This window comes from Lichenostomus cassidix, chromosome 5 (assembly GCF_008360975.1).
Source record: "Lichenostomus cassidix isolate B80296 chromosome 5, HeHo_3.0, whole genome shotgun sequence".
Lineage (NCBI taxonomy): Eukaryota > Metazoa > Chordata > Aves > Passeriformes > Meliphagidae > Lichenostomus > Lichenostomus cassidix.
Genome location: NC_139486.1, coordinates 29,249,205 through 29,264,493, shown reverse-complemented (window position 1 = coordinate 29,264,493; position 15,289 = coordinate 29,249,205). Strand labels below are relative to the sequence as shown.

General features: G+C 38.8%; 1 protein-coding gene across 1 annotated transcript in view; it reads left to right on the top strand.

Moving 5' to 3' along the window:
* Positions 1-8,560: 8,560 nt before the first annotated feature.
* AQR (aquarius intron-binding spliceosomal factor) overlaps positions 8,561-15,289 on the top strand; it is a 50,145-nt gene continuing 43,416 nt past the window's right edge. The window contains exons 1-6 of the mRNA XM_085061998.1: positions 8,561-8,748; positions 9,613-9,669; positions 10,499-10,539; positions 11,515-11,550; positions 12,717-12,837; positions 14,134-14,274. Of these exons, the coding sequence (XP_084918124.1) occupies positions 8,656-8,748; positions 9,613-9,669; positions 10,499-10,539; positions 11,515-11,550; positions 12,717-12,837; positions 14,134-14,274 (489 nt within the window). The 5' untranslated portion in view covers positions 8,561-8,655. The remainder of the gene's footprint in view (positions 8,749-9,612; positions 9,670-10,498; positions 10,540-11,514; positions 11,551-12,716; positions 12,838-14,133; positions 14,275-15,289) is intronic.

The window sequence follows — 15,289 nt, the reverse complement described above, 5'->3', positions numbered from 1 at the left end:
TGGAGGCTAGTGATTAGGAACAGGGTAAGGATGGGAAAGGGTAAGGATAAAAGAAATAAGGGGGACCATCCAATTGGGTCACAAGGTTCAGAGGGGAGCACCTTACCATACTTAGCCCTGGACTTGACCAGCAGTTTAGGCCTAAAGTAACAGCACTTAACAGCACTTAATTTAAGCAACTTAACAAAGATTCTATAGAATTACATAAAACTACAGTAACTCACAGGCCAAACTCACAAATTTAAGATACTTAAGAATCCAAGAGAGCAACATTCATAGTGTATTTGCTGGAGCAGATTCCCACCTGCACACAGAGACCTCAAGGAATATGTCCAAGGTGTATACCCGTGAAAAATTTCCCTCAAGTTCAGTGAAGTGCTCATGTCAGATACCATTGCATCTACTCAATGGGCAAAGGGCTGAGCCTTGAGGAGTGGGGTTACCAGCCCAGGCTCTGGCAATGAAGTTCAGCAGCAGTGCACAGAGTACAGCAAGCTTGAGAGCTCATCAGCTGAGAGCCATCCTACTCGGAGGGAGAGTGGCTGAAGTCCACTGTGGTTCAGGAGAGCTCCAAGGGTCTCAACTTAGGAACACTGTTTATAGAGTTGCTAGAGAGTTGCCTTTAATCATAGTAATTTTCCATCCTGGATGCATTTCAGCTCAGTGACTTTCTTGACAAGTTACAAACAAAAACTTTTTCCACTTGGGTTGTTATGCAGGTGAGAAAAATAAGTTTCCAAGGCTATTCTGTTCTGTCCCTGTTAAAAAACAGGAGCTTGTTAGACAACATAAGTTCCCAGGAAGAGACAGTGTTTCTGATAAGCTAAAGAGGAGGTCAGTCCCAGTGCTGTTTGTCAAGGCCAAGGCCCGAGGAGCATTTCTGAGATCATAGTCTGGCCTGAGGTGTGTGTGTGTGTGGGTGGCAGCTGTACCCCCACAAAAGGTTTGCAGAAAGTCAAAACATATATATATATGGAAGTATTCCTATATATGTCTACAGAAAAATTCAAAACAGAAAAAAAGCACTAATAACTCACAGAAAAACTGTTTAATCACTTGTAGCTGCTTTTCACTGCGTGCTGGGTTTCTCACTTGGCTATAGTCTGCTCTCACTATTACACCCAGAGCCAACAGGAAAAGTTAGTGAGGCAAATGGGAGATAAACACAAAAGAAACTTAATTGAAGTTAATGACACCTTAGGCTTCAAACTGAGATGCTGGATCTAATGTTTAGTTTTCCTGGCTGCCTCCTACTATAAATGTAAAACTCCAAAACTCATCATGTCTCAATAGTAGCTCATTTGAGTAACACTTAGATAAGTACAGCTGGATGACTCTTAAATCAATAAAGACTATGGACTTGGTCCGTCTAATGGCCCCTTGTAATGATGTTGAAAATGGCTAAACCTCCTAAATAACTAAAGTGGTAATGGTTCATATTCCTAGCACAAGCTTTTGTGGATTTTTAAAGTGTAAGTTTTAACTTAATAGCCTGGTTTTATGGTCTGATGACTGTGGATGAGATGTGTCTGAGAGGCAGTTATCATAAGGAAAATTGAAATTACAGAACTGACTTTTCTATGCTCTCCTGTAATGTACTTTCTCCAGGTTAAGCAAATAAGTTGTATTTCTTCATATAACGACTGGTTCTGTCAAGCAGCTTTTAAACAGCATTTTTTTAGCACCTGTTACAAAAGTGAATCTTCAAAGTCCACGCAAGTGAAGGAGAAATCAGTCTTATGACAACAAAATTGCTCACAAATTGGTATCTCCTTGTTCAGAAACTATTGTTCTAATATGAAAGTGTCATTATGTCTGTTCTGAGTTATCATGGGTCTCTGAATGCTGTTTTACTTCTGTTCTCTGCCATTCCAGTTCCTGACTGCTCCCAGGATATCGTAATGTGTGGCTTGACTGTTACACACTCGACATGATTTGGATATGTGGCTGAAATACTTCCTCTTCACTTGAATCCTTCCAATGTCCCAGTCTGTATGATCTGTGAAACCCTGTATGTGACTTCTAGTCCATGAGTCATGGAGCTGGTTGTTGCATGTGTGCTGCTATGGCATGAAAAGAGTGCCTGGGGATGTGAGTGTGTGAAGATGTGAGAAGCTGACTGGTGATGATGCTGACTGAGGCCTGTCATTCTCCATGGAAAGTCATCTGGGTGTGTAGGGTAGTCACAGCACATGGATATGGTGACTGTCCAGCTTTGCCTGTGGCACTGGGATGTGCCTTGCTGACATAGTGAAGAAGGGGAAACAGAATCATGTGGTCACTGCTGTTTAAAAAGGTAAAAGATTTCTAAACTAAAGAAGCCAGCTATGCATGGTGTCTCCCCTTTGTACTGCTAATGCACTGCATTCAAATCCTACTGACATAGCGGAAAACACCTTCTGGATGCAAAGTGGCATCTTTTTATTTCTGCTTTTTTTTTAGTATTAATTTCATACCCTAGTATGTGTTTGCAAAAGCAGCTTGCTGAGCTACAGAAAATCAAATGATTTCCTCAATTTCTACTTCATTTTGATTCTAAGATGATCCTGAAAATACAGGAGAGCAGATTCCTGTGACAATACAGTCCTACTAAATGAAGTAGAAATTTGCTAAGCTATCTAGACACCTCAAGTGTAGCAGACAATTTGAGGATAATTTATAAGATCAAAACATGTTAGGATTTTTTCATGACACTGAGAGCAACCCTGGGTTAGTATCTTGGCAATCTTGTTTGCTGTAGTGTACTACATCTTGTATTTTATACTCTAGTTCTTAAAAATAGCAGGTGCTTGGGTGGTGAGAATAGGTCTGGAGGAATTCCCTCAGGTGTTGAATAGCATGCCTGATGCTAATGCAATTAGCAGAGGAAAAATGTCAATTTGCTAATAAGCTAAAATGATTTGTTGAGTAATATTGTAGTTTATGTTATAGTAGAAGGGTTTTTTTTCAGTAAAAGGGATTATTAGAAGTCGAAACATTATTTTTTGGTATTACACTGGTGTGGATTTGCTGTTTTCAGTAGGTATTCCATTTTATTGATATTCTATACTCCTTTAAAATCCTGACATGCTAACGGAAATGTCTACCAAAACCATAGAAAATATAGAGAAAAGGAAGGATGAAAGCTTTAGGAGACTGGATCTAGCTCTCAGCATCTTAGAATTGCTGTCTCGATTGAGTTTTATGCTGCATATTAGATACATTACAATTTTGTCTGCAATCTGTATTTTTTTCTCTTTTTTGTGAGAAAAGATATGTGATCAAGAACATACTTTTACGATGATGCTGCAAATAGACCCAAATTTCTATAGCACTTCTCATGCCAGCACTAGCAGAAAGGAAATTATTTGCCTTAAAATCTCATTTCAGTGATGAAATTCCTCCATCAAACAGATTTATTTAATATTAATTTTTTTCCATATAGAAACTTTATCACATTAAAAGCCTCTCCAAGGTCTTTTAGCAAACATTGCTAGAGCTTCTCCGACCATTGGTCCCAACTTCATACCACTGTTCTGCCTCAGTTGCCAGGAACCTAGCTAAAAATCTCTGAAGAGAATTAGAATGGTCCAGAGCCTGCTCTAACTTGAGCTGTTACCCAAATGTGAGCCCAGCAACAGAAAGCTAAGAATGACACAAAGTCTCCTATTTCACCATCTCCTTCACTAGAGGCACTGCTTGCTATTCTGGGATATAAAAGCAGCTGGGTTGCTGAATTAACCATATTTTCCTCTAGTCATGAGCTCAGAATATCCATTGAAGTTACTGCAAGTTTTGCACAAAAATCAAGGGCAGTATATTGGCCAGAATGTGTGCTAAATAAATATTTATACACAAATCAGAATGCTACTGATGGCTTCTTTACACTTTAAAATTCTAAATATTTTAAGAAGCATCTGTTACTAAACTGAGGCATCACTTTTGAAAGTACCCATATTTACTGAGTGGAAGTACACATATTTAATGAGATGAACACAGTGACAAAAGTCTTGGACTAGAAGAATGCACATAAATAAAATAGTAAAACCAACATGACATGATTGAATTAAAGCTGTAATGAACAGACTGAACATTTAGTTTATATGAATATTAACTGCTATGAAGGATGAGCTATAACCAAAGGAATAACCCCTGTAATTGTGCCTACACTTTTAACATGTTAAAGGATTCCTCTAATCTTTTTTGAGATGCTTTTCCAAATTTTATTTACCTGAAAGCATGTTTAAATCAATATAATTCTTCTATAATTTCAACGGTAAGAGACACAGAGATTTCAGGTCTTGTTTGCTTAATGTACATATTATTCTATTTATATGCCATTCATCCCCTCATCCCTTTCAAAACCTTATTGCATAAAACTTTGCAAGAACTGTTTCAAAATATTGCATATTCATAGTCAGTTTCCTCCTTTGGTTAGAAGAAAAGCTGTACATGCAAGCTTGTTTATGTACATGATGATGCTTGAAATTCTCATATGTGGAGATTTTGGTTTCAGAGCTTTTCAAGAGGGATGCCTCTAGAAAAATCTCATGTGTATGCGCAAAAGTCAATAAGCTAAGATAAAAGCTGATTTTAAAGTGATTCTTTCTCCTAAGATTTACAGGCTTGCTTCACAGAATGCCTACCCAACATATGGCTTAGTGTCACTCAGGCTGAGATTCATCTGCCTTAAATTAAGGTGTCCAGCATGCAGTCAGGTACTTCCCCAAAGGTAAGTGTACACATGTAGTATAATGCAATTACATTAGGCCAGATAACACGTTCCCATACAGCAGTGAGATGCAGTCCAGTGAGATTAGACCTCCATCCTGAGAAGCATAGCTCTATTAAAAACCACCTGGACCACCTCAATATTTGTAAGTTGTGCACAGAGAAAGCACAATTCAGCCATCAAAACTTAGCTGGTTTTGACTTCCTACATACAGAACATGGCTGTCAGAACAATCACAGCTCACTTTCAAAAAGGCAATGTAGACTTCCCTTGGTCTCTGAGTTATGTAACACAAGGTCCAAGAAACACAATACAAATAGAAAGCAAGGAGTACAACTACTGTTGAAAGTGGAAGTACAGCCACAATCAATGATTTGGGAAGAAAGACGTATGTCTAGATATCAGGCCCCAGTGTCTCTATCAAGAAGCTTGCTTGGAGGAGAACCAGTCAGTGATCCATCAGACAAGACACCTGTTCGTAATTTTGAAGGATCTGGTGACTAGAATCCATAAGATGATGCCATCTTGCACTCTGAGTACAGTGCTGGCATTTTTTACCAGCTTTGGAACAAAACTTTCCCACCAGAGTTTACAAAGGGGCAAGATGATATCCATACAGAGTCTGCATCTCAGTGCAGGGTTTATTTATGTCTAAGAAGCTGAAGGCTAAATCTCTGTGTGCAAGAGAAACAGTAAAAGTGAGACAGTGTTTATATCAGACGTATGGCACTGCTGAATCTAGTTTCACTGGTCATGTCTCACTGATGACCCTAAAAGAGTAACAAGAAAAATTAATAAATGTTGGAAATCTTTGCCTCTGAATTGTCTATGGAGTTTTCATTGCTAGGAATTAATATTTTCTGTGACTCTAGCTAGAACCTAAAATACTGTAAAAGGCAGAAAAGAGAGAACATAGAACCAACCCCTGCTGATTATCACTAGGTACTTCCTTTGCTGGTGAAACTGTGTTCAGGAGAGTATAATTGAAATAAAAGCAATGACCAGCTTACTGATGACCTTGGCTTACAGAGTTTACAGAAAAAAGGGGAAAAGCATATTTTTCCTGGTTACAATAATATAGAAAGGGAAGCATCCAAAACAAGAAGAGCTAATTAAGAAAGAAAGCAGCATAGAATATACATTGACCAGGACTGTATGCAGCCTAGAAATGAACAATAGTCTTGAAAACTGCATCTACTCAAATGTGTGACTTTTAAATAATACATGTCTTCATGAATGAATTAACAGGTTTTTGAAAGGAATATTTTATTTTCTTGACATGTTAAGCCAATGAGTATAGAAAGATGGAGAACTTCACAGAAAGCTGCCAGGATGATGGGGCACAGGGTTTTATTTCTCCTCAATTACAAAGGAGTTTGGAGTGGAATGTGTCAGATGTGCCTCCACTCTGGGGAAACTGAGCATAGGTATTCAAGAGACCAGTCTTACTAGACAGTTGTGAGCTGGGGTGAGATTCCCAGATGGGGACAAAGGTACAACACTAGGTGTCATTATGCTTGGTCTCACTACAATTCTTTAAAGATTCCCCTGCTCTTGAGGATTGAAAGCAATGTATTTTTCCAAGCACTAATATATACTTTTGCTACTCTTTGTAGTTCTACTGTCCCAGCACTCTCTAAATAAACAATACCCTGTTTAGAGAAAAATTTAATATATTATTTATAGGTAGGGGATCTTTAATACTTTATTTGACATTTTCACTGAGGGATGTAATCATATTGCCAAAGATTAAGCATCTTACATTGGTTTCTGATATCAGAAGCCTCTTCAGAGGATGAGAGCACTCAGATTAGTTCTGATTTGCCCTTTGGAAGGACTTCTGTTGCCACATTGGCTGTAGAGAGATTTAAGAAACTGACCTCCTCACTGGGACACCCAAATGCCAAAAGTTAGGTAAATGTACACAGAGTACCTCCTCCTTGAGGTTTCATAGCTCTGATAACATATGGAAATTTGTGGGTTTTGACACAGGCCTGATGATCCATCCTAAGAAGGAGCTAGAAGCTCTAGGTTAGCCTTGCAAGGCTGTTCTAGAAAATCTACAAGTCCAAAATGCATTTGCCTCTCCTAATTGTCCCATCTTAACACAAATCAAACTTCTGGCTTCCACCTGAAGGCAAATTTCAGAAGGTTTCCTATTTTTAGCCTATATTTACAGGTAATGAACTTACATTCCTTTGTCCTTTTTTATCATGTTTTATAGCTTCAGTAGTTCCTTCCCTTCCTGCTATTTGTCCCGCTACTTCACTTATGGATAGCAAAAAGTACTCTCTTTTTTTTTTTTTTTTTTTTGTTTGCCAAACTGACAAGCAGTTACACTTCTAGTTGTTCTGATACAGGCAAACATAATCCACATATGTTGATTTCTGAGGTAAATAGACAGAAGCCTAATTGTGGAAGGTAAGTTGGAGAGAACACTGTAGACAGTATTCTCAACATGCTGATGCAGATTAGCCAGCTCAGGTGAATTTTACTTATATTCTATACGCCTGTCTGTGGATGTAAGTGCTAGCAAGTGATGGAGAAAGAGCAGATACCAAAAAGGTGTAGTTATATTTGCACAGATTTTGAGTAGCCTAAGTCAATCACGAGCCACAATCTCTAGGTTGTTTAATTTAAATGGAAGCATCTTAATATAATGGGGTTTTTAATAAAAAATTAAGTGTCAGATGGAGTACATTGGTTCAAATGTATTTTAAGTGCTTTGCATTTACATAGTTTTCATCAAACACAGATCTCTGGAGGTTTCAGTCACTAGACAAGACCATGTTCAATCCTTGCCATTTACAAAATTTGTTACTGGTACTTTTGTAACTTTTTAATTTTACTAGTTTCCATCTTCCTGGATCTTCTAAAGTAAAGGCATGCAGCAGGTGTATTTATTTGAATGCAGCCATTGTCTGGTCCTGTTCAAGGTACTGTCATTACTTTTCCCATTCCCATTGTACACTCAAATTCAACTTCAAAAAGAATATTTAGTTTAACCTCTGCTTGAAGAAATGAAATGGAGATCACCTTGATATCAAAACAAAGGAGGTCATACTCAAACAGGTTTCAGTGGGACCTGCCTGGGTGTTTAAAGTACTCGAGTGGCAGGTGCTGGATAATGAGCCCAGAAACAAAGCGCAGGAACATCCCCAGGGAGTCTGTTCATTTCCTCCTTAATTAATCTGTTTACCAAATAGAATAAGTCAATTGCAAACCATTCTAAAGCGTTACCAAACCGCTGGCTTCCTTGATCACGCAATTTTCCCCTTGTACCTTTGCCTTTCCCCACAGATTTGAGATTTCAACAGACTCACGTAGATTCTGAGTTGGAATGGACCCATACGGATCATCTTAATTAAAGGGCCTTAATTACGGGCATGTGGATCGGACAGAGCACTCACCACGCTCAGGGTGCGGTGGCAATTGATGTTACAGAGTGCGTCTTTTCCACGTTAGATGGACAGAAACCTGTGCCCTAAGTGATACGTGAAACAGAAGGAGTCCCCTAAGCGGATTTACTGAGCGTTGGAAGGCTGAGCGTGGCTACAACCGCGTGCGTTGATCGCTCACCTCATTTTTTCCCTCAGCCTTTGCACATTTACTGACTCCTGCACTCCCGCGGGCTGCACGGGCGGTGAGGGAGGGAGAGGCGGTGACGGGAAGGAGCGGCGGTGAGGGGAAGGAGCGGCGGTGAGGGGAGGGAGCGAGTGGCAGCAAGGGGAGGCAGCTGCAGCTGCAACTGCAGCGGCGCGGAGGGAGCAGCAGATGGCGCCGCCGCCGCCCGCCCGCCCCGCGGCCGCTCCGGCTCTCCCGGCCCCGGAAGCGCTCCCGGCTCCGCTGCTCCCGGCCCGGACATCCCTCCCTCGGCCTGGCCCGGGCGGGCAGCGCCGGGGCACAGCGGCCTATGCCGGGTGTGCGGCTCCGGCGGCCTCACCATGGCGGCGGCGACGGCGGCTGCGTCCTCGGCCCCGCCGAAGAAGATCGTGGCGCCCACCGTGTCGCAGATCAACGCGGAGTACGTGACACAGGTAGGGCCGGCGGGGCCGCCGGGCTGCCGAGCCCGCGGGGAGTCGGGGCTCGAAGGGCCGTTCCGGCGGTGCCTCGGTGTTTAAATAGCCTTCGTAGGCCTTAGGTGGTGGGGAAGGGTCTTGTCTGGTGGTAGTTGAAGAGAGAGGTAACGCTTCTGTTGTGTGCGAGAGGTGGTTCCCCCTGCGCTTCCAGACCGGCGAGATTTACCAAGCTGCACTACAAAACGCACCAGTGCAACACACTGTGCGCTGCTGTGAGGCATGTTTAACGTGTGAAAGAAAAGCCGCCGTGAGTTCCTTGTTGCTGAAAGTTTTAACGAATTTTCTACAGGTTGTCATTTTTTTTTCCTTGGAAATCTGCTTTCCTTTCGCTTCCAGAGCATAACGAAGTTTGAATGAAGTTGCATAGGAAGCTCTTGTCATCATCACTCAGGAGTTTTGGTGAAGTGGTGGCTGCAGCAAAGAGCCTTAAATGCTAGACTTTTATCTATAGCATCTAGTTACTTTCTGGATTCCTCAAGGAGGCATAATCACCTCCTTGGGATTAATTTGGGATTTGCAATTCCTAAAAGATCATGGTGTTTCTGATGGATTTGTTAGACATAAGAATAGAAAATATTTGTTTTATAGCAGTCTATCCATCTGAGTTTTTTCCAGAGAATCGCATTTCTGTTGAAAAAGGTTCAGGCACAAAAGCCTTAAATGGTTGATGAGCATTGCTGTTTTAAAGCATGTAGTTAGCATAAGCTGAAATTAAGCAAGATACGAGTGAAATAAAGTTTGGGTTTGGTATGTGTTGTAGAGATATTCTATCATTACATGAAAATACATGTATTTAATCTTTTTTTTTTTTTCCTTGTGCAGTTAGCAAATAAATACTGGGCTCCACATGTGAAGAAAACATTGTCTTTTGATGTAAAGGTAATTACTTCTACTGGAATTTTTTTGGGAGAGAATGAGGATCAGCCATTTCCTGATGTGCCAATGTTCAGTGTTGCTTATTTTATGTGAGCGTATGGGAGACTGCTTGGAATGTCAACAGTTGCTTAAAACACTATAATTTATTATGTATTTGTAGTTGTTAAATATAGGCACTGTTAGGAAGATGTGCTATAGCACTGCAGTTATTTTGTATGCTATTTGTTGAGTTTATTTTGGCCAAGAATTTATGAGGGCAAAAGCCTTTTGAGCATCTCCTTTGAGCTTAAAAGATATTTTAGGGGGTTTTACTTTTAGAAATCAAACAAGGGTGAAAGATGCAGGTGTTACTGAAGTGTTTTTTTTTATAAAAGCTTCTTTGGTGTGCTTTGCTCAGACAACTTTATTGCCGTTCTTGTGGATATGTGCATCTTGAATGTTTAAAATTTGGCGTGGTATGTTTGGTTCTGTGTACTGCAGGGTACTTAAATGTTAAATTTCTATTCCTTGAGGATGTTTGCCTAAATCTCCCTGTTTAGCCTTAGTTTACTCAGTCTTGTTGTAATATTTGTGATAGAATTTGTCTGTGATTGTTAGAACTGTAGATTATTAGGATGTACATAAAGAGCCGAGCTGCATCTCTGTGTCATGTGATGTCAAAGTGTGCTTGCTGCAACTGATAGTGCAGATTCTTTCATTCTTGTTGGAAAAACTTGTTAAAAGTATTTTAGTAGCAGTAAGCAGGGAGTAACTAATTCATAGTAGGATGTCTTAATGCATTTTTAATCATTTTAGTGGGTATATCAAATTCTCTTAAAATATTTTTCCATAGGTCATTGAAGATGTGTATGCAAAAGAAATTGTCAGGTCAAAGTAAGTACACCAGTTGCTTTTTCTTATTTACCATCATTACGACATTATCCATATTGGAGTTGTTTCTAATGTTTGATAGAATACTATAAAAATCATCTATATGTTGAAAGCAGATGAAAATGGCTCAAGTGCATTTAAGTCATTTAATCATTATGGTGTTTCAAAGTCTGAATGTGATAACAAGAGAGTTCCTAAGCCCGTAAATCTTAAAAGTGATGTTTGGACTTAATATTATTCAGTTCCTTTACCTGGTAGTCTGTTGGGTTTAAGTTGGTTTTATTCTGATGGTTATAAAAGGCTGATCCCTTTTTTTGGCTCTAAGAAATGTAAAGAAAAAAACAAAACTGTTGAGGAATATGCTACCTCTAGCTTTCTTCTCTGTTCTGGTTGCTGTTACCAGGTTCATGAAGGGAAAATCTAGTTTCAGTCAATTGTAGTGTTAGATGGGGGAGACAAAGAATCCAAGATAAACTGCATTCTACAGCTCTGTATACAGAAGAGAGTTGTAACTGTAGCTGGGGCTTTTCAGGCACGTTCGGGCTCTGCAGAGAATTCTTTGTATTATTCCTGTATGAAAATAATCTAAGAATTTGTCATATGGAATCAAAGCAAAGTCACTAAGAAAAAATACCATTATGAATAGATTAAATATATAATTACAGTTTTCTGGAAGACACTTTCGGCTGCTAGCAGTTTGTATCTTCAAGGCGATTGGAAGTGGTGTCTTCATATCTCAAAGACCTACATGATTTTTTTTTTAAACCTAAATTTAATTGCTTAATGAACCTCTATGAACTTTAGCTTCAACAGTGTTACAACATTTGCTACTGCATTCATGGGGTTGCTATTGCATGGAAATATCAGGACAGAAATAATTACTTATATAATGAAATAAGGGAAAATGTAACCATTTCCATGCAGCTGTTTGTGGGAGGCTTTCTTTCTTGTGTTAATTGATTACTTTTTCCTTCATAGGTTTGCAATTAGAAAGATAATGCTTCTTGAATTCAGGTAAGCTAATGGGAGGGAAATTCGGAGTTATTTTTTCATAGGAACCTGTAAAGATGAAAAGCAAATGCAGGGCAGTAAGACAGTTTGAATGTAGTGTGCTCATTCATACTTCATAAGGCCTTGAATTGTGTACTGAGGAAAATTAAGTGAGGAGAGCTTAATTTAAAGGTGAAATAATTCCATAAACTTAAGTACCATCTCAGAGTATCTTGTTTTATGATTCTGAATTTCTAGTGTGAGTGGAACACGGAGAAAGAGAGTACAAATGAAATAAATGAAAAACTTGGGTCTGTAATTTGGAATGTGTCATTAAGTCTTAAATCAGAGCTCACTGAAATCAGAGAAGTATTTGGATTAAGTCTCTTACTATGAGGTTAGAAATTAATTGTGCTGCAGCAGCATCATTAACATTTTCTTCTCATGAAAATAAATGGAAGTCTTTAAACAGTAGTTTACAGCTACTTCAGACTTTCCTGGAAGAACTGTAAAAAATGATGTAAAATAAATATTTGCAATATGTACATATTTAAAAACACAATATTTAATGCCCTGTTTGGCTCTTTTATCTCTCAAATCTTATGAAGAAATACAATGAGATGGTTTTTGTTTGAGGTAGATTCTTTGTATCAAAAAGGCTCAAGTACATAAGTTAGTACTAGTAACTACAAAAGTAGGAGAAACTTCCCTCGATGTTCTGCTTCTTAATTAGAAAAAGTGCTGAAGAGACAATGTAAATTATGGTTAAGAGTCTGACACTAACAAATGGCAATGGACTTTTGGAATTTGTGTATCAGCAAGAGCACGGAGTTAGAGGTTCCTGGCCTTTCTGTGAACATTCTGTCATCAGCCTCTAAGTGTAGTCCTTTCTGGTCTATAGCCACACCTACTGCCATTTGTCCTGTAAGCAGTTTTCTCTCCTTCCTTTGCCATCCCCCTTTTCTGTCTTCCTGATAAAAAACTAATGTCTCTTGTAGCAGTTACTGAGTCTAACAAGTTTTGCTTCAGTGACCTAGATGAGAGGTAACTTGAGGAACTACTCACAAACTGTGAAGATGGCTTTAAGGAGAAGGAGGCAAAAAAAAATATTGTGGATAACAGCTCTTTTAAATGAGTGACAGATTATGTGGGTGGCTACAACTAATGAAATACTCTTTGTCTCTTCACAGTCAGTACCTTGAAAATTACCTATGGGTGAATTATTCTCCAGAGGTGTCCAGTAAGGCATTTTTAATGTCAATCTGCTGTATGGTGAATGAGAAGTTCAGAGAGAATGTCCCTGCGTGGGAGGTAACTGATTTCAATTACAGCTAGAATTGACTTTGATCTGCAAGTTGCAGCTTTCACAGTGTGCTCACTTACGGTGACAGAAGGTAGAAAAGCTTGTAGTGTTAGAAGGAAATGGTGCCTCAGCTGCAGTATCTCATATGGTGTTTTAAACCTCGTGTTCTTTTTTGGAGAAAGGAATGGACAGATGAAAAATTACTTGATTCCTTCTGGTGGGGAAGGCCTTGGTTCTGCTGTGATGTGCTGAACATTATCACCAGCATTTGCTTTTTTGGCGCTTGACAGAAGTTGGGTATTTACAGAGAAGTTCTTGCTTTGATATTGTAAGGGGGAAAAGGGATTTATATATCTCTATACATAAAAAGGCACTACTGTAAGTCTTAACATATGCAATAGTGTCTTGCTTAAAACATGTGAATATAATTTTCTACCCTTTTTGCTTTCTACTAAAATAATGTCTTACTCTTCTTTTGCCTATACTGTTTGGTTGTGGTTTTTTGTTTGGGGTTGTTGTTTTGTGGGGTTTTTTTGTTGTTTTTTGGCAATAATAGGTTTAGAAATTATTTAATATTTCTACAAACAGTCCAGTTCTCGCAGGCCATCTCAACAAGGTGAGCCTAGTAACACATTCTATGCAGGCATTATTTTGGAAGCACACTTACTTCAATATGGGTGCCATTACTTGAGTGCTGACAAAGCACGAAGGATTAATAACTTGCTCGTATGTGTTTTTCTCCTGGCAGATGTACTAGATGTAAAATGTGAGGTGCATGTTACTTTCCAAGCAACTTAGTTAAATTTGTTTTGTGATACATGAGTGCCCTTTTAAAGGAACTGTTTGGTGATTATTTAGTTTATATTTTTCCTGTTGAGGTAGCTGAATGGAAGTTCCAGGACTGGTGGTTTTTTTACCTGCTCACTTTTTGCAGATCACTTAAAGCTGCCATAGTTTTGGCCAAAACCTACCACTTGTCTTCTACCTGGGACATTTTGCAATCTTTCTGTGCAGTCACCAGTTGAATATTCCCACAACACTTCAGTCATACTTATTGTTCAGTTTGTCCTGTGCACCACCTGTTACACTATGCAGAAGGTATAGTGGGAGGATCCCTTGTCAGGAGGATATCATTAGTCTCTTCTGCTTGTGCTGCCTGGTCAGAATAAACGAAAATGAGAAAAACTAATCCCTTCTTTTGTAGAGTTAAATGCATTTAGAGAACTTAAGCTATGTTATGTAAATGAAGATTGAAATTATTTGTATCAACCTGACTCAAAATTACCTTCCTCTTCTATTTCTAGACGTTCAAAAAAAGACCGGAACACTTTCCTTTCTTTTTCAAACGCATACTGGAAGCATCACTGGTTGAAAATGAGAGTGAGTACTCTCTGCATGAACAGACAGTCCTGCTGCTTTTCCTTGATCACTGCTTCAATAGTTTGGTATGTTAAAAGCAACTGTTAGAAGTAAAATATTTCCAGTGTGTTTATGCTATTCTGTGTAAATAGCTATTTAGTTTGAGCAATGTCTTCTTACAAGGCAGGTGAAACGAAATTCTGATTTAAGCAGAAGACACTACTGGGGGGCTTTTACCCTGTTTTAACTCTTTCTCTCATCATGTTTGCTTTTCTTTGACACAAGGTCATGGATGAAACTTGAAATTGGAGGGTAGGCACCTAAACAATTTAAAGATAAGATTTAATATAAATTTCTGTATTAAAAATGGTACTTTAAAAATTACGTATTTATATTTTAAAAGATGCTTTTCATTTAAAAGCAGATTAGTTACTACTGTGCCCTTTTTAGTTTGCCTAGGAAATAGGAAAAAAATTATTTCCATTAACTGTTGAGAAAGAGAGTGGGACTTTTTTCACTTTCGAAACCAGGTTTAGATACGATTTCTATCTGCAGTCCTCCTGAGTTAGTTTTAAGAAAGCATTGGACCTATTTGTGTTCTCAATCTATAGTTAAAACAGAGTTAAAGATCTTAATTAGCAAGCAGAAGAATAATTTACAATTGTCTGTTACATGAAGCAGTGCTCTCTAACCTCTCTTGCCTCTAGGTTTTTTCCTTACTTACATTGCACATGGGATGTATTATTCAAAATCAGGACCTGTGCAAATAACAAAATTGTCTCTCAGACAAAACAAATTAGAAAGTGTATTGTTTGATTTTTGGAATTAAGAATGATTTTGGGAGCCAGTAACTATCTTGAACTTTATGTGTATAGTTTATTTAGTATTTTTGTGTAGTGGCCATGGTACAATGCATCTTCATTTTAAATCGTTTGATGGTGACTACAGAATCCTTCTTGTAGAGCATATTTCTAATATAACACGATAGGGAAGCCGGTGAAAATGTGCCTGTAAAAGTACACTGTTATTAGAAGCTGCCCTTCTTATGAAGGGCAGAATGGGGTAGTCACAGTAGTGTTTCAAGTGAAGAGTGATGAAGTT